The 20,185-nt window shown below is 42.0% G+C and overlaps 1 protein-coding gene across 3 annotated transcripts in view; it reads right to left on the reverse strand.

The window, feature by feature from the left end:
• The window catches only part of IQSEC1 (IQ motif and Sec7 domain ArfGEF 1), a 135,026-nt gene that overhangs the window by 30,699 nt on the left and 84,142 nt on the right, over positions 1–20,185 (reverse strand). For all 3 annotated transcript variants that reach the window (XM_088482469.1, XM_088482468.1, XM_088482470.1), the window contains exons 5-9: positions 17,440–17,562; positions 12,634–12,800; positions 10,194–10,333; positions 7,877–7,906; positions 2,773–2,898 (exon numbers count right to left, since the gene is read on the reverse strand). In XM_088482469.1, coding sequence (XP_088338595.1) covers positions 2,773–2,898; positions 7,877–7,906; positions 10,194–10,333; positions 12,634–12,800; positions 17,440–17,562 — 586 coding nt within the window. The remainder of the gene's footprint in view (positions 1–2,772; positions 2,899–7,876; positions 7,907–10,193; positions 10,334–12,633; positions 12,801–17,439; positions 17,563–20,185) is intronic.

The raw sequence follows: 20,185 nt of genomic DNA on the forward strand, positions 1-20,185 counted from the left end.
CTCTGCAGCACTACTGCTCCCAGCAATTCCAGTCCCAGCCTGGTTAATCTATTTTACAGCACTACAGCTTTCAACAATACTTGGCTCATCCTTCAAGCTCCATCTTCATCTATCTGACACTGCTTCAGTGTAATTTGCATTCACCATGTGATTCTTGCTTCAGTAATCCTGTTGCACTCAGCTCTCATTAATATTGTGCCTCATCTGCATACTATATCGAGAAAGTCGGTTACTTTATCTGCGTGTATCCCTTTCATCAGTCCAGAACTCTCTGCAACAATATACCTGCAGACTTTGGTTCCTGTACACAGTTTACATTAAATATTCCTGCAAACTACCATTGCCTGTTAAGAGTGCAAGTTCCAAGATCCATCGATAGTGCGCTTCTACGCTATTACACCTGTCTTCAGCAGTGTCCCCTACACTGCACACAGACCCCAGTTATCACCTCCGCCTGCAGAGGGCACATCCTATAGTGTGTGTTAACGGTCCCAGCACAGCATCCATTGTGTCTACCAGTCCCTGTTCGGTCCAGTGTGCGTTAGCCGGTCCCAGCCCAGCATCCATTGTGTCTACAGGTCCCAGTCTGTTCCAGTGTGCATTAGCTGGTCCCAGTCCTGCATCCATTGAGCTTCCCAGTCCGGTCCATTGTGCGTTAGCCGGTCCCAGACCGGCAACCAAGCCTAGCCAGTCCCAGCCCAGCATCCAGTATACCAGTCCCAGTCCAGTCATCTCCTGATTCCAGACTGGTCTCAGTACCAGTCCCAGTCCAGTAATCTTCAAGTTCCAGCACGGTCATGCTAATAAAGAACTTGAATACTGCTTACAGTTAAGCAGCACTTACACAGTCATCACTCATATCAGTCTCATCCATACAGCCCAGTGGACTCAGGCCCTGATTCAGAGCCGGACGCTCTTACAGAGCGTTTTTTTTTTTGTGTGCGGCCTCCTGGCCGCTCGCATAGCTGTGGGTGATACCCACAGCTATAGCGAGCGGCCATGATGATGGTCGCGATGGTCAAGACCATCGGGCTTGCGACGAGTCCCTTGTGGCAGGGTCTCGTGGCCGCAAGCCCCAGAGAGATTTCGGCTCTAACAGAGCCGGAATCTCACCACTGACATCACTCGTGATGTCAGTGGGGCCGCCCTGAAACGGGAGGCGTTCTCATGGGAACACCTCCATTTGGGCAGCCACCCCCCCGGCCCGCTCACCAAAGGGAACGAGCTGTCAGTCAACAGCGACAGCTCGTCCCCTTTGGTGCGAGACCCGGAGCGACGGATTGCCCGTCGCTATCCGGGTCTCGCGCATGTGCACGACGGAGCCGGCTCCGTCATGCGCATGTGCTCTGGGCCACCATCGACCCGGTTGCGAGCGCTCAGCGCTTGCGACCGGGTCTGAATCAGGCCCTCAGTTCCTGTGCTCACAAACAAAACACAGATTCCTGACATAAATGACCTCACCGATACAAAGGAAATCAACTAAGATCACTAATCATAAGTCAAAAGTGCAAATCATCGACGTGGCAAGAAAATCTCATGTGAGATCACTTCCGTTATTGCTAAATAATTCAGTATTTATTTACTGTAATTACTCACTAAAATATCTGCTAATGTGTCTCCTCTATTACATTTGTGTCAAATTCCATTGGCATTAGCAACAGAGGAGATGAGAGATCAGAATAGCTAAACAAGTTGGATGCATGGATTTTCATTCATATATAGGTATGTTTGACACCACAATTACTATTCTGTGCTGTTTGGAGACTCAAGCTCCTTTCTCCTATCTACTGTAATTCTCAGTCTGTAAATTACTACTTGCCTGAACTCCCTAGACCACAATGTGACAAGCGATGGGGATCGATGTTGACATTTATGAACCATTGATGGTTTAGGTCTGATGGAGATGTAAAATCCATTTGATGTTGGCGTTGCAGTGGTCTCAAACATTGACTAGTGAAGATCCAATGACGACACAATGGACTGCCAGTGACATGCAAGATCAACTGCTGCACAGCTATTATTAGCAATAAAGCTACACTCAATGACCACTGGTCTCTTCTGCACATGAGCAACCATCGATGATTCTAGTAACTGAGTGGTTAAGCAAAGATGGTTACATACCATTGAAAGGATTTATGCAATGGTGAAAACGCAAGGACCATTCGATACTGCCTTTTTGATGCTTATCCCTTAATATGAAACTATTCCTGCTACATGAAAATTTTTACCCATAGCTAAATGTTACCCAGATGATTTCTTATAAACGCACTGATAATTAGTACAAGTAACAGGATTAGCTAAATATTGATATTAGAGCAATAAAGTGTCCCTAGCAATGGTCAATGCCTGAAGTCAGACCCATCCTATTACACACAGTTTAACTTGACTGTAGAAAAAAAAAAAATCGTCTCTTGGTTTCGATATTAATCTGCAATTTTATAAAGCCATATTTGCAATGCCAGCAGCATGAGTCTTTCATAAATGTATAGATTAAGTCGGAGAGGCATCTCTTTGATCTCTAAATCTATTTTCAGGAGAGGGATGAAAGCACCAAATTTATGGTGATAAAACTTTTAGCAGTAGAGGAATGCTCCGAGCGGTACAAATACTGTCACATGATTTCTTTGCAGTTTCCTTCCATCATAATAAAGTGAGAGCAAGTCTCTTTTCCTGAGTCCTTCTGGCAAACAATATTAAAAATAAAATACGCTAACTACATTATGCCTGAAACTGACATTTCCTCTGATAAACTCCCTTCAATCCAATACATACCACTAGCAAATCGTTAAACAGGAAGATTTCTCTCTGATGTAAACCGAGTTTCTGGGGTTTGTTTGGATCAGGAACTTCAAAGAGACGACAGTAGCAGACCAGTCTTCGGTGTGGTAAAGAGAGGACCTATAGGAAGACATAATGTATGTTAAACATTAAACTGTCACAATTTGGGAGGGGGTATATATGGGTTATATATGGTAACAAATCACTTTAAGCAGTCCTGGGCAAACCACCATCGAGTTATTCAACTACATCATCTATAATGCTCCCACAGCCAACAAAGATCTTGTTTAAGCTGAAGACGAAGGAGTATATTAACTAACAAATGGGTTGTCAATGCCTATGGTTAGTAAATACTGTATACCCCCAAGTCACTTCACTGTGTGTTAATGTATCTAAAAGCATTATGTTCTTGGTTTGCACACAAAATCAAATTATAAATAGTAAATAGTGATATCTGACCTTAGCCAGTTCCAAGCCCCCTCAAAAAACTCACTCATACATTTAATGCTCCACTAAATTTGACCTGCACCTCATCAGTGTCAGAAAGGAGCATATAGTTCCCCATAGGAAAATCTGTATCCATTTCTAAGTCTATGGGGTCTATTTACTAAGCAGTGTTAGGAGAAGTGAAAAATGAAGAGTGAAAAGTGATAAGGTGCCAGCCAAACACAGCCTGTGAGATGGCAGTTAGGAGCTGATTGGCTGGCACCTTATCACTCTTCACTTCTCCTAACACTGCTATAGACCCCTAAAATATTATATGAAAATGCATACACTAATACATAAAGCAAACCAAAGTAAAAATGTTTGACAGATATGAGAAGAGATGCTTGAAATTGTAAAAAAAACGGTTTCTGGGATCAGCATGTCCAATCGGATCTAAAGATTAAACAATTTACCGAAACTCTTTAACTTTAGATTGATTTTTTTTTTTCAATTGCACTAAATTTAAACAAGGTGAACAGGTTCAAGCATATGCTGGCATGCACAAGGGTTCGCAGGCTAGAGCATGTTCAATTTATAGATTTTATAGCAAATGTTATCTGCTTAACTTGTTGTTCTAATTAAAAAAGTTGTGATAATACTTTTTTGGTATTCAAAAAACATCCTAAGTCTCTGAATATTGAATGTTACCTTTCTTAGAGGTCTATTTAAGACACTTTCTATTTTGGTGAAAAATAGAATTTCTTACGCTGCATATCACAGCGATACAGAGTGACTTTACTAGGGTTTTCCTTTAAGAGCCCATCCCAGCGAAGAGTGAATAGTAAAATGACAGATTTACTAACACCCTACTACCGGGATTTAACCCAATCTACCTAATGCACATGTGCACAGTAGACGCTGCTGGGGTTCTGATGATGCATAGACTACAATGGCTTACTCAATCTGAAGATGGTATTATTTGGTAAGTTATTGCAGCTCGCTGTCCCCATAGGATATTATGGAGGCAGAGGTACTGTGGCTGTTTGGTTCAAGCAGGAAGATTTTTTTCTGATGTACACCAAGCTTTGATAACATTTGAGAAACTAATTATTTGTTCTGACAGTGATTTTAAGCAAACAAGTTAATTTATTGATTTGTCTTCATTAAAGTGGCCCTGTCATCATGAATTAAGATGTTCCGATTCAATGCTATATAGAAACCTATCAATATATATAGCTATTTGTGACAGAATGCTTACTTTTATATTTCTTTTTTATATACTGTATATATATTTATATTTCATCTCCTTCCCTCCTGCTGCTATTCACTGTCTGAGGTCACTGGCTCATAATGCACAGGATGGAGACAACTATTCTAGTGCAAATTGAAAGATGGCCCCTACTAGGGTACTTTGTGAAAATATATTTGCATCTTATTACTGTTTAACAGTAACATATAAATTGTGAGTGCACTTTTATGTAGGGCTGACAGGTCAACTTTGTGATAAAAAAAAACACTTTGTAGGGTTGGGCCCTTTATTAAAATTATATATACCCGTTCAAGGTTTTGCTGTCTGCAATGTGATCTCGAAGGGGCCATTACACGTGTTCTGCTTCTGTCACCTCCTGCTAACCTTTTCAAAGGATGTGTTTAGCCCTGCATCCAAGGTCCTAGAGACCACGATTATCCCTGACCTGGTGCTTGCTCTCCTTCCTTGGTCCCCTCTTTCAGTTCCCAAGGCCATATCCTTGTAGCTGTCTGAGCTGTCATTGCCCTGCTGTCCCCTCCCTGGCTAAAGTGGCCTCCAAAATGTAATTTCATTATAATATGGAAATCCTGGGGGGCCCTACTCTATTTCAGCCTCCTCAAGTGATATCCATGACATTTGTATGTCACTGAGGTAGATATGGCTCCTGCCTCATACTTGTCCGTTGATCCCCCCACCCTTCCACTTAATCTGATTTCTAAAGAATCCCTTCTGATGTGCACGTTCAACTGTTTATTGAATGGGAATATACACCCTTTTTTCTCAGGTTATGATATATTAATAAATTGTGATGTCTGTCACTTTAGCTATAGTAGTGTTGTGTCTCCCTCCCCCTCAGCACTCCGTTCTCTTTTTGTCTGTACAATAGCAATTTGTTGATGAATAAAATGATTCTATAGACCCACAAAGTATGACACGCCCTAATACTTTACATGGGCTGTATTGTCATAGTCTTGTCCTCTCTTTTTTTTAGTTCTTCAGAACTTGAGGTAAAATAACTTTACAAAAACAATAACTCTGAGTAATAGAAGCAAATGACTGTAAAGCTGCTTTTACATGGTACAGCTCAGTGTTCTCAGTACACTAGCTCTCCACTACGTTCATCTCTTTTATTGTAGCTCGGAGCAGATGCCACATTGGACTATACCCCTTTCACATCGCAAACCTGGCTCTGACCCAAGATTTTGAACACGGGTCCAACCTGGCTGCTACCCAGGTCAGACCCCTTTCACACTACACTTTCGACCAGGGTTATTCCAGGGTTGGCCATGTTCACACTGAACCCGGGTCAGCCCTGTAAAACCCTATGGATGTCATTAAAAATTGACTTTTTCAAAATAAGATCACAAAAGGGAACACAAGGGAGGGATGGGGACTGCTCACAGCATTGCAGGAATCATGGCTGATGGATTACCACTGTGTAGCCCTGAGTTCATGAGTGTTTGTGCTTTACTGCTGTTTGACTCAGCCAGTGAGAGCATGATGCAGTTTGTGGCAGCATAAAGAACAGTTCACTTCTTCATCACTCCAATTAGCCATCACTGTAATGACAGTAGTGGTATTAACCCACTTCAGCCGAAATGCTGCCTCTGCTGTTGTCTGTAGTGTGCTGCCTGTGTGTCTGGCTGCTGACATCATCCAGTGAGACCCAGGAATATCCAATCAGCATTGTTTGCTGAGTCCCGGGTTGGATAACCAGGGTAGGGCCTGTTCACACTACACTTCAACCCGGCTTGTTCCCGAGTTCAAGCCTGCTCGATTGCCGGGTTGAAATGCAGAGTCGCCGGACCCGCCAATTTCTCTGGTGGCGCGTTCACACTGCACCTCGACCCGGGTATACCAGGTTACTTTTGCGATGTGAAAGGGGTATACTTGTCTTCTAGGGAGAATATAGTGATAATGCTGTAATTGGTGTAGACTGTGAAAAAAATACAAAAAGGTAGAATTTGTTATGGCCAAGGTCAGTTACAGCATTCATTGTGCACGTTCTAATAGAGGACAATAAGCTACAGTAAGTTTGGCCTCCAGTTGCGGTCAGCAAAGTATCTATAAAGTGCTATGTATATGCAGCCTGTAGGGAATTGCTATATTTTTTTTAAGCAATTTGGAGTCAAACAAGATTGGTCCAATTGGCGAGTGTGCCCAACACGCATCTGCACCAGTCCTGTATCTGGTGTATGAGACACAAAACTCAGCATAGCCCACATTTCTGCCTACACTCCCTTGTCCTTGGAACACTCAGCCTACATGCACACTACGTTGCCACCAAGTTGCGACAGAGTTGCCTACACATCGCAATTGTATGTAGTTGCTCATAGTTGTGTATGATTGGCCATGGAGCATGCTCAGTGCTAAATCATCGCAATATCCATCCGCAAAACAGCGTTGCGCAGATCTCTGCATCAGCCCCCTAGTGTTTCAGAGATCGGGCCCATAGAACGTATAGCCACATATGTGGCTAACTGCAGAAATACAAATGTAACTTCCTGAGCTGAATATTGCATGTATTATTACTCATTAATGGAAATGTCACACGGCAGAAAACACAGATATATGAAACAACACTCGTGTGTACAAAACAGTGTCTGACTGGGGGAGATGTATGGTCAAAACAACATTAAAACATCATTCACTGAAAAGAGAAGTGCCCTGATTGTGCCATGCTGTACGGTATAACTGAATGTAATGTATGTGATGGGGAAAAACATGATTTTATTTCATATTTTGCAGCAATGTTCCTGCTACTTATTACTTCGTAAATACATTTCATAGCCGGATTAGTTAAATTTGGCGATGCCTGCAGGATACTACACTCTGTCACACTGTATAGACATTTCAACATTTTCTTAGAACATTTGAATAATACAATGCTATGCAATGCCAAGATAGTTGCTTACAAAGCGCAGCTATTATAACGCACTAGGCTAGATTAATTTATCATCAGATAGGTGTTGTTCTAGGCCTGCAAAATACTGATTAAGCTTAGGATAAAAAAAGTCATTAAGATCTTGAATGTAAAAATGCATTAACATTGCATTTCTTTAATTGAGCTGCAAGTAGATTTGTTCACAAACATGTGCTCACTGACCCATGCAGGCGAGATGTTCCCTGGCAGAGATTCGGTAGTGTTCCTTCTAAAGGTGCCTTTTGGCAGATTTACCTGACACATTCATAAATGTAAATAGAAAGCACTGTGCAATTGTACATTTGTAATTCTAAATAGATTTTGGCCAAACAATGGTATTATTACTGATCTGTGTACTAAGCAGTGCTTAGCAGATGCAGAGTTGTAGCAGGCTGGAGTCAAAGCTACAATTTCATGTGAGGTCCAGGATCAGAACCAGGAGGCATTAATTGGGTCCTATAGAAGATTAGCTAGGAAGTGTTAAGGAAACGAATACCTACACAGCCAAGTCCATGGTGTAGGGATCCGATCTACAGTAAAAAGACACACACAAATTAATTATCAGTAAAACATGATAAACACAGAAAATGCAGTGACAACACAACCAGGCTGCAACAAACATGAAGGATTGGATGAGTAAATAATAACATTTTAGTCTCAAAACTCTTAAAATCACATAACAAAAATAACAAGTTTGAATATATTGCTGTACTAATTTTAGGACTCAGGACTTTTTTAGGGAAATAATGATTTTGTTTGGTATATAACTATCTCCGGGAGGAGTAACACCACGTTATTTCTAAATCTGGACAGTAGGGGGTACATTTACTAAAGTGTGGGCTTTTATACGTGGAGATGTTACCCATAGCAACCAATCCGGTTCTACTTAACATTTAGCACCTTCTAAAAAATAATAGCTAGAATCTGATAGGTTGCTAAAGGCAACATCTCCACTTCTATAAACCCACACTTTAGTAAATAAACCCCTAGGTTTGTTCCACAAAGCCCAAATCTGCCAGCGTCCTGGCTGTGTGAGATGCAGGTTTCTTCAGCGAGTGTGAAGCCCTAGGATGAGCTAATTCCCCCATTGTACAATTACCCGATGTGGCAATAATATGGAAGAGATAAAAGAACTTACAGTATAGCTAGACTTCTTTAACATGTGATATTACACAGTTCCAAACACTGGTGAATTTATTAAAATTAAAATGTCACAAATGATTTATTTGCTTGAACAGAAAATAATATGTGTGTAGCAAAACGTCCATTCTTATCCATGGCTGAGTGTTACAGAATCTTCCATCTGAGAGGATAAGGTGAGAGGGGTGTTTGCTGTGCCGTGACAATCATCTCTCTTCTCCAATACATGCAGTATGAGACATGTGTCAACAGTAACATCGTATCACTTAGAACCTGATTCAGCAAGTATCGCTGATGTGATAGCGTCTGCAATCGCGCATGCAGTTCTTCTGCGAAAGTATGCTAATAAGTGCAATCGCAAAGCACTCGCACGGACAACATGCGGACGCCCACTTCCCCTCTCGCACATCCGTAATACCTTGCAATCCAGCCAAAACATCGGTAACATCGAAGTACATCAGAGCCACTTGCACAATTTAGGCAGGTCTGACCCTATCACTAAATTGCTAACTTTCCTGCACACAGTGAGAGCTCAAGCTGCGTATGCCATCACAGATACTTTATGCATGCCCATGCAATGGCATTCAAACGCACTGGAATGTTTGCGTTTCTCCTACCACCCCCCCGTCACCACCCCTAAATGGTGTTTCCTGTCAATCACTCTGCAATGGCTCTACGTATCTGCTGTGTTCGCTTTCGCAGCGGGCGGTTTGTACACACGACCTGCGGTGCATACGCAGAACACAAACATCGACCGGGTTCTTTCATCCGCAGACTTGCGATCCAAGCTGAATCATGCCCTTAGTACACAATACAGGAGTCCTTATTAGTTGTCAACAATGGAATGTTGGGATGTTTGCAAACAAGTAGAGATGGAAGCTGGAAACTATCAAATGCTGCGAAGACTCGAGGCCAGACAAGGCAAAGCTGCAACACAGCTTCCAGGTAGTAACTACTGGTCATTGGGATAATATATGCTATAATACATGCTAAATCAAGAAAAGAATTGGTACATATTGTTTGGGGGCTGAGAAACCCCTTTAGTTTAGAAAGGATTCCAAAGTAGTATAGTCCATTTTGGTGAGCACCATAATTTCATGGAATACTAAACCCATTTCACAATTTATAGAACCTCAGTGGAAGAATTAGATAAAACATGTCCTAATATTGTGGAAATAGTATGCTGACATTTAATCATGACAATATAGTGAAACATATATTAAGAATATTAGTTCAATTTAAATAACATTGCACTGAAAGTTCAGTAAAAGTAGGATGTTTCCACTGATAGTTAAATGTGCTATTCAGAAGCTTTTACAGTTCTTTATTACAGGTATTAGATTGCTCACCATGTTGAGTAATCTAATACCTCTCACTAATGTGTGTGGCAATTCAAAGCTTTTTCTTTAGAGGAGGGAAAGATGGTTGCGGGCATCTATAGAAGCGCCAGGAATGCCCCTAAGGGACATGGCACAAGCCCAATATGGAGTGAACACTCCCAGTTTTTGTGTTGTGTGCTGAAGCTGTCTTGATTACCTCTGGGACAATGTTGGGAGTTATGCCACATTATTACCTTTTCATTGACTCATTGGTAAATGGCGTACCCTTCTCTTATCGACATGAAAAGTTCAATAAATGACTTTGTATTACTAAGGTGAATTACCATCAATAACTTACCGGCTTCTTGCCTACTATAAGTTTTTCAACCTTCTGAACTTGAGAGACGTGATCTTCATTTGTCTTTAGTTCACGCTTACGGATGCGCTCATAAATGCCTATTAGCATCTCCCGTGGGATGTCCTCGCCATCGTCCACACCTGAGGAGAGCGACAGTTCTCATGACTAAATGACAAACCTAGGAGTTATTATAGCCTGATGCTACCAGTGTAAGTGCAAGGTCACTACAAAGTACAATATCATCATTCCCAGGGACAAGCAGGCAGCAGCTACTGAATTGTCATTTCAAGCCCAAGCAACACAACAGAAAGGTGAAAATGATATTCACGCAGGTCTTTCCTCAGTTATTTCTTATGAAATAATTAACACATTTTCCCATTTTCAACGTTTAATTACCAAGAGATTTATAAATATAGCATTATACATTCTGAAGATTTTATCATTACAGAGGTGATCTGTCGGCTCTGAGTGTCTACATGTTTAACTCTACAGAAGATCACAGAATAGTTTCTTTTTAAGAGTGAACAACATTATCTAATTAGCTATTTAAAACACATATTTTGTTATATTTTTTTTTTTAATAATGGGAATACAATATTACACAGCATAACAATACTAAGACTTCTCATGCTCCGTAAACTTTACAATTTATTTTTGGTGCCTGGGGCATAAACCAGAAGTAGAAGAGAAAGAGACTAGGAGGTAAATTTACTAAAGTGAGAGTTTTTAGAAGTGAGTTTTAAAAGTGATGTTGCCCATAACAACCAATCAGATTCTAGCTATTATCTTCTAGGAGGTGCTAATTAAGTAGAATCTGATTGGTTGCTATGGGAAACATCACTTTATCTCACTTCTAAAAACTCTCACTTTAGTAAATTTACCCCTAGTTGTTGCTGCTTGGTGCATTTAACTACTGTGTCTGCTCCTACACCCCCACATTATACTACAACATATGCAGTGCCAGATAAAGGTCCACGTGGGCCTGGAGCTGACATTTATAAAGGGCCTATTGTGTGCCACTGCAGGGGGGTGTGATTAGCGCCATAGGTTTGTGAGTAGTGACGTGGGAAGTGTGACCAGTGCTGTGGGGGTGTGGTCTGCACAGGAGATATATTATTAATAGCATAATGTGATAGTCTACGAACGAAGGGAAACACCCCTTGTTAACATGACCATAATCGACAAAAAAAATGGCACTTAGTGACGATGTAAATGTGAAACCCCGTTACTAAAGAGCATAGGGGTCACTTAGTGATGTTATAAATGTGAAATCTGTCTATCTAAAACAAGAGACCTTAGACTATTAATAGCTATACGGAGAAGAAATTAGATCTAGATACCATAATGAGAACTAAATAAAAAGAGTTAGTAAGTGCCACAAATAATATATAAATATCTATCTGTGTTCAGGTCCACCTAGGACCCTTTCCTAGGGGGTCTCCCAGAGACGCCGGCAGCCTCCCACTTCCCAAGGTCCATTGTGATGGCTAGATGACTGATGCTGGTGATGGCCGGCAGAGGGATGTGTGTTGTGGAAGACACAATTGTTAATGGTAGAATATACAGTGGCAAATGAGATGGATAAAAAAAACAAATTGGATTTTTGTTCAATAATTAATTTAAACACAGCTGTGTAGTTACAGGAATGTTATACTATAGTAAGCATGGCTGGGGAGGAAATCTTATGCTCAGCTGATTCCTTGGGGTGAGGGAAAGTGAGCAGACAGGAACAGGTAAGTGTAGGGAATGGGAGGGGGAAGGAGTGGAAGGGGGGTTCTGGCAGTAGCGGGAGATCAGTGCTTGATGCTGTGGAGATGAGGGTCCAAGGGGTTGTTGGTAAGAGTCACTGCTGTCCGGGTGCTGCGTGTGGGCTGGTGTCTGCAGTGCTGCCTCAGTAGTGCAGGGCGGCTTTATTAAAGCTTTGACTCGGCCAGTGTGAGACGGTATCTTAAAGTCCTTGAAGCGTGATCGTGTTCTTCTCCCCTTCTCTATAGTAACTGCGGCCTGTATCGGAGGGGCAGGTGGATCTTTTACAGCAGGGATGCTGTGGGAACTACTGCTGCTGCATGTTTGGAATGATTGGAGGAGGCGCTGGCACATGACACTATGCAGAGCAGAGAGCATTAGTGAAGCCTTCCAGTTCCAGTGTGACACTATGCCCGGTGATTCCAATATGGATGGTCTGGAGGGGGGGATGGGGTGGATTGGCAGCTGGCAGGCTGTAGCAGGATTTTTTTTCCTGTCTACAGCAGATCCTGTGGGCCTATTTTGATGGGGAGGCCTGGAGCAGGAGCTCTACCCTCCCCATTGTTAATCCGGCCCTGAACATATGCAAGACATTTGATCTATACTTTCTTCTTAAACCTATACATACTGTATAACATCAATTCAGGTTGGTGGTAATGTCAGGAGACTTCTTGGAAAACAGAGTGATAATTACCTCTTAAATTCTTCACAAAATCCTCCAGCTTCATCTTACGCTCTGGCTTGACATTTGGACTGTACATGTCTGTGTTCAGGAGGATGATTGCAAATGCCAGAATGAAGATTGTGTCAGGGTTCCGGAACTGCCGGACAACACCGGGGTTACAGATACAGTACCGCTGGCTGCAACACAAGATCATAATATCTATTCATGTCAGTACAGTACTACTAGAGCCTAGGGGTATATTTACTAATTGATTGTTTTTGAGTTTTGAGTGATTTCACATTCGATTTGCATTTTGTTTTCATTCGATTTTGCCTTTGGAGATTACAAGATTGAATGTCAAATCGAACATAAAATCAAATCTCACTCAAAATCGAATATCAGCAAAACATTGGTACTTTTATACAGACCAACACAGAAACCCCAGATTTACCAATATTCAATTTGATACACCAAATCGAACTCCAAATCAAACCTAAATCCCTAAAATAATAGACCTGCTTCATGCTGGCTATTTTAGCATGAGCAGGTGTGAATTACACAGATGCATGCACAGATCAGTAAGATCTGTGCATGCTTCTGTGTGTAAAAATGTGGAAAAGTGTTAAACTGTTAAAAAAAAATACCACGGCTGAGCTGTCATTCGGGAAATACCGTCCATAGAGGATGGTACTTATGTCTGTATGCTCAGGTCTTTGCGTTTTTTTGTTTTGTGAAGACGGTGGATGCCTACATGGAGTAGATGATGTGTACAGGGATTGTAGGTGAGTATATGTGCGTGTAATAAAGTTGTACTGTCACGGTGTGTGAGTGTTGTCTTTATTTTAATATTTCTTTTGCAGGTTAACTAGATGTACCAGCGGGCCATTAATGCCCCGCATTCTGGTACTTGTGGTTCTCCAAGTACCAGTATGCAGGGGAGGCTTGCTGGGACCTCTAGTTTTACTGTAAAAGAAAATGTTATTTATTTTATTTTTATACACAATCAACCCAGCATCCACAGGCCAGGCTTGCCGGGGATAGCCCTGGGCTATCAGCCCAGGCCTGGGGTGCCCTGGAGAAGGGAAACCCATTTATTGGTGCTTTGGCCGGGGTACCCGGAGAAAGGGAAAGAGTCCGGTGCTGATTGTGGCTAATATGGGGGAATTCTACGTAATTTGTCTCCAATATTTTCACAACCAGGACCGGCTCAGAATAGCCCATGGACATACAAAATCAAACAAGAAATCACTAGTCAAAATGGAACCACATAGAATTCGATTTAGAAAAGACTTCCAAAATCGAATTCATGTAACTGTGGGATTTTTACAGGGATTTCTACATTTGATTTGATTTCAGGTGAGCTAAATTGAACAAAAAATCGATTGCAAAATCAACGTTCTGACGGGGATCGGAACAATATATCATGTAGATTGTATAGAGCGTAATCCCGATTGCACGTGCACAGCGGTAATTTATCGCATCGTCCCATCTGCTGTGCTACACAGCAGATAGGATGATGTGGTGAACAACGCCATGCTACTACACGGGGATGGTCATACACCGAATCACGTAGTGTGTATGGCGCATGCGATATATTGTTCCTTTGCGACATTTCGTTGGCTAGGCGCACATTTTTATAGTGTATGCCCAACTTTAGATGAGCTGACTTTGGGCCTGATTCATTACCGATCGCAACTGCGATTGCGCAAGCAATCGGGCGGTTGTTGTGTACTGCGAATGCGTAAGTATCGCAGTGTGTGCACGCAAACTGACCACTGCGATCGGGACTGCGCACACCCATCGCAGAGTGATTGACAGGAAGTGTCATTTGTGGGAGGTGACAGGGGTGTGGTCGGCGAAACACAGGCGTGCCAGGGCGTTTGAACGCTGTTGCATGGGCGTGCATAAATTATTCACTGCGATGCCGTACGCAGCTTGAGTACTCATAGCGTACGATGAAATTAGCAATTCCTAAATAAGTCAGAGCTTGTGAAAGTGTGCGGGAGGCTGCGATGGTACCGATGGTTTTGCAGTCTTGCCAAACATTACGGATGTGTGTAAGGTAAAGTGGGCGTCCTTATGTTGTGCTACATAGGAATAGCATACTATCGCAGTGAGACTGCATGCGTAATCGCTATTGCAATCACATTTGTGATCCGTAATGAATCAGGTCCTTTGCTTGCAAATCTAAATTGTATAAATAGTAACAAATCTATAAACAACCTGCTGCACATTCTAGCGCTGGTGTAGATAATATTTGTGCATAATTGTTAAGTCTGGGTAAGATCACTGAGTAAGGAGCTGATCGATTACATGTGTATTGTTGTTACCAGAGTGGAGTTATGATTTCAGGTAAGCCATACAAGCAAATGTCTCCATTTAGGCACAAGAATGCTGATTTGAGGGTCCCACCATCACAAAGATCAGGACTTTTATCTCAGTTTCAGGACAACTGGATGATGTGCCCTGATAACGGACGCCCCTTCAATGCCACATGTACCCACTGAAGGGGCTCCTGACATTAAAGGAGTATTTTTAGGAGAGGGGAAGGGGGTAGTTCTTAAGAAGCACTGAATATATTCCCAAGTATGAACTACCCCAATGTGCAAAACAATGAACAGTATACTGTACTGTCACCAAGCCTCCCTGTAGCATGAACATGCCCCCTCTCATGTCTTGCAGCAGCGCCCTGACACTGTCCCAATTGTATATATGGAAAAGCTGGTATGGGTAGGTGTTTGATTTTCATGTTAATCTGTGTAAGGTCAGTGTGGAGAAAATAAATGCTAGTGAAAGAACACTTAGCCTGCAATGGGGACTGCTAAGTGTGTTCATTTTAACAAACTGAAAAGTTATCGCTTTCCCAGTTTAAGCTAAAAATCAGACGCCATCTCAGGATGGCGTTATGTATACTTACAACACTATCCACCATTAAAAGTCAGCTGGCAGGTATTCTGCGCATTTGCAGGCTTTGGGTTCACACGTACAAGGCTGCAGGAAAGCAGATAGATTGCAGGATATCTCCTCTGGGATTCTGCTGCTCGTGACCATTCGGCTTGTGCATGCGCAGAACGGCCCACACTGAGGGCACAATGCTTCGGAGACTTCACAAATAGCGTTATGCTGACTGCCCAAGGTAATACTACGTCGCATGACTGGTGGTCTGTCAAAACTACCTCTCCCCAGGGGCAGAACTATGGGAGACAATGGAGGCGCCTGCCGCCGGGCTCCAGCTCTGAAGGGACACCTCCTCCATTGTCCACAACATATTCACTCCACTTAGGACTGTAACTATGTACCCAGAGTGTACTGTCACAGCCGCCCAATACATGGCACCCCTTCCCGGCACCTGAGAAGCCACCATACACTAGTGGAGAGCTCCATGTCAGACCATCAGCTATCTATAGCCTGTCTGCCTGTGAAATGCTCCATTACAGTGTCAGTGGCTGTGACGGGGGGGGCACCAAATTATAACTTGCATCTGGGATGAACTTATGCCACTGCCTCTCCCACAGGTGTAACCTTGGTAAATTGCGGTGGCAAAACACTCTGTATCGCTGTGATATGTGGTAAAACCGAATATAAAGTAATACAGAAACATAGAGAAAAATAACAATTAGACCCTTAGGTTACTGATGAATGATCCTACAGTACCTTGATGAAAGTGAATTATATCAAATGAGATTTCCACTGCAATTTGGGTCTCAGTATGTTTTCATTTTTTTGTGTGGCAGATTTACCATTTATTATGTAAATAATTTGGCATTTATTTGTAATACAGATTGAGTCTCTCATATCCAAATATTCCGAAATACAGATTTTTTTTTTACAGCAGCTGAGATAGTGACACCTTTGCTGTCTGATGGTTTAATGTACACAATCTATGTTCAATGCACAAAATTATTAATAATATTGTATAAAGTTACCTGCAGGCTGTATGCATAAATACATTCCATGTTTAGACTTGGGTATCTCATTACGGTATGCATGTATTCCAAAGTACGGAATATTTCAATACCCAAAATACTTCTGGTCTCAAGCATTTTGGATATGGTAAGACACATTCATGGTTTACTGGTTCCTATTTTGTTTTTTTGCTAGTCATTTCAAACATTTAATATATATATATATAGATATATATATATATATATATATATACTGTATGTTGTATTTATGTTGTATCCTGCATAACAGTAATACAAGTAATACAGAGTATTTAATAATTTCACTACAAATGACCAAAATAATTCTTCTCTAGACCGTGTTACCAGTACATGGTTCCATCTCCACATGCCTCTTGTGAGAGCAAAGATCAGCTCATGAAATGTATTCCTCACGCCTGACCTTCACATGCAGACACTGTATTCCAGGGGGAGATCATCCCTCTCCAGTGTTTTCACACATGCTGTTTAAATTCCAAGTGACGGAGGCCCTGACCATCTGACTCTGCTTAAGTCAAACTGCAAGAGCTTAGACAAGCTTAAATCTTTAATTAACTGTGTGCAGCTCAAAATATTATGCATTCCTGATATGCTGTTCTCCTGCTACCCTGGTATATGTGCTGTAAGTGTCCTAAGGCTTTACCTGTATAGATATTTTTTCTAATTCACATACAACCCTAACCCCTAAACCTAACCCTAACCCTCCCCCCAACCCTGCTACTTACCATCGGCATCCCGGCGGTCAGGATTCTGGCGCCGGTAATGTAAGCGTCGGCATCCCGACCGCCGGGATGCCGAATGCATCCCCTCTGTCACAATTGTTTTAAGTATGCAGCCACTAGAGGTGGAGTGATTGAAATAGAAAACACAGGTATGAGATAAATAGAGCACATACCTAAATGCTTCAATAAGTCGCTCTACTTTCTGAGCTTCTCCCTGGACCCGTATATGAGCCTGGAACTTCCTGAGCGCTTCATCTAACTCCATTGCGGAGAAATCCATCTCATCAACCACACAGCTGGAACACAAAATATAAAATTGCTTAGTTCAGCCTACCAACTGAGAAAAACAGTTTGGAAATTGGAAAAGAACAAACAAACAGAAATCTTTCAAATAATTTTAAAACATTATGATATAGTTTGATGTAAGTCATTAATAGCAAATAATTACAAAAGTGATCATGGAGACACACCGTGACATTGGGACCTTACGCATGAGGACAACTACAAATACCATGGACAACCACCGTAAATGGCATACAGTTACTGTAATATGGAAACACCATAAGTGACATGGAGACCCACCACACATGCCAAAACCCACCATTTAGTTACATAGGGGTCAATTCAATTAGGTATGAGTTGAGTCTTGGGAGATGTTCCCACGGCGAACTCACACTGTGAATTACATTTGCCATTCAATTTCAAACTCACATTGATTTTCCAGAGGAATTTGTGTTTTTGTGTGCACCCCCTGAGCAGGTGAAAAGGTAGGGTAAGTCTTTAGTAATCACGCATTTGGAGGTTAAATATCATAATTTGTCCAATAAAAGACATGTCAGTTTTAAGGTGAATTTCTCTGAAAAGCTCAATATTGGTTTAAATGATGTGGGACAGGTATGTGGAGGTGTAAATTATGTGGGACAGGTATGTGGAGGTATACATGATGTGGGACAGGTATGTGGAGGTGTAAATTATGTGGGACAGGTATGCGGAGGTATAAATGATGTGGGACAGGTATGCGGAGGTGTAAATGATGTGGGACAGGTAGATGGAGGTATAAATGATGTGGGGCAGGTATGTGGAGGTGTAAATGATGTGGGACAGGTATGTGGAGGTACAAATGATGTAGGACAGGTATGTGGAGGTGTAAATGATGTGGGACAGGTATGTGGGACAGGTATGTGGAGGTGTAAATGATGTGGGACAGGTATGTGGAGGTGTAAATGATGTGGGACAGGTATGTGGAGATGTAAATGATGTGGGACAGGTATGTGGAGGTATAAATGATGTGGGACAGGTATGTGGAGGTGTAAATGATGTGGGACAGGTATGTGGATGTGTAAATGATGTGGGACAGGTATGTGGAGGTGTAAATTATGTGGGACAGGTATGTGGAGGTATAAATGATGTGGGACAGGTATGTGGAGGTGTAAATGATGTGGGACAGGTATGTGGAGGTGTAAATGATGTGGGACAGGTATGTGGAGGTGTAAATGATGTGGGACAGGTATGTGGAGGTGTAAATGATGTAGGACAGGTATGTGGAGGTGTAAATGATGTGGGGCAGGTATGTGGTGTAAATGATGTAGGACAGGTATGTGGAGGCGTAAATGAAGTGGGACAGGTATGTGGAGGTATAAATGATGTGGGACAGGTATGTGGAGGTGTAAATGATGTAGGACAGGTATGTGGTGTAAATGATGTAGGACAGGTATGTGGAGGCGTAAATGAAGTGGGACAGGTATGTGGAGGTATAAATGATGTGGGACAGGTATGTGGAGGTGTAAATGATGTAGGACAGGTATGTGGAGGTGTAAATGATGTGGGGCAGGCATGTGGAGGTGTAAATTATGTGGGACAGGTATGTGGAGGTGTAAATGATGTAGGACAGGTATGTGGAGGTGTAAATGATGTAGGACAGGGATGTGGAGGTATAAATGATGTAGGACAGGGATGTGGAGGTATAAATGATGTGGGACAGGTATATGGAGGTGTAAATGATGTGGGAAAGGTATGTGGAGGTGTAAATGAAGTGGGATAGGGATGCGGAGGTGTAAATGATGTGGGACAGATATGTGGAGGTGTAAATGATGTATGACAGGTATGTGGAGGTATAAATGATGTGGGACAGGTATGTGGAGGTGTAAATGATGTAGGACAGGTATGTGGTGTAAATGATGTAGGACAGGTATGTGGAGGCGTAAATGAAGTGGGACAGGTATGTGGAGGTATAAATGATGTGGGACAGGTATGTGGAGGTGTAAATGATGTAGGACAGGTATGTGGAGGTGTAAATGATGTGGGGCAGGTATGTGGAGGTGTAAATTATGTGGGACAGGTATGTGGAGGTGTAAATGATGTAGGACAGGTATATGTGGAGGTGTAAATGATGTAGGACAGGGATGTGGAGGTATAAATGATGTAGGACAGGGATGTGGAGGTATAAATGATGTGGGACAGGTATATGGAGGTGTAAATGATGTGGGAAAGGTATGTAGAGGTGTAAATGAAGTGGGATAGGGATGTGGAGGTGTAAATGATGTGGGACAGATATGTGGAGGTGTAAATGATGTATGACAGGTATGTGGAGGTGTAAATGATGTGGGACAGGTATGTGGTGGTGTTGTATCGATGGGACAGGTATGTGGAGGCGTTGTAATGATGGGTTAGTGGTTTATGAACTTGCAGAACTTGAATAAAAAAACTGAAATATTACTCTACCGACATTTTTCTGTTCCCCAAAATGCTGGGAAGACTTTAATTTGCTGAAAAACACCTGCTTGCTATCATTTTTCCACTATTAATAAAAAGAGCAAAAATCATCCATTTGACACCTTTTATAAATTAGGAAAAATGACTGCGCTGGTACAGAAGTACATATGGTAAAGGTTGTGCTCTCTATTAAAGACAAGGAGGCTT

This window comes from Taudactylus pleione, unplaced genomic scaffold (genome assembly GCF_031769625.1).
Source record: "Taudactylus pleione unplaced genomic scaffold, aTauple2 ptg000289l, whole genome shotgun sequence".
Classification (NCBI taxonomy): domain Eukaryota; kingdom Metazoa; phylum Chordata; class Amphibia; order Anura; family Myobatrachidae; genus Taudactylus; species Taudactylus pleione.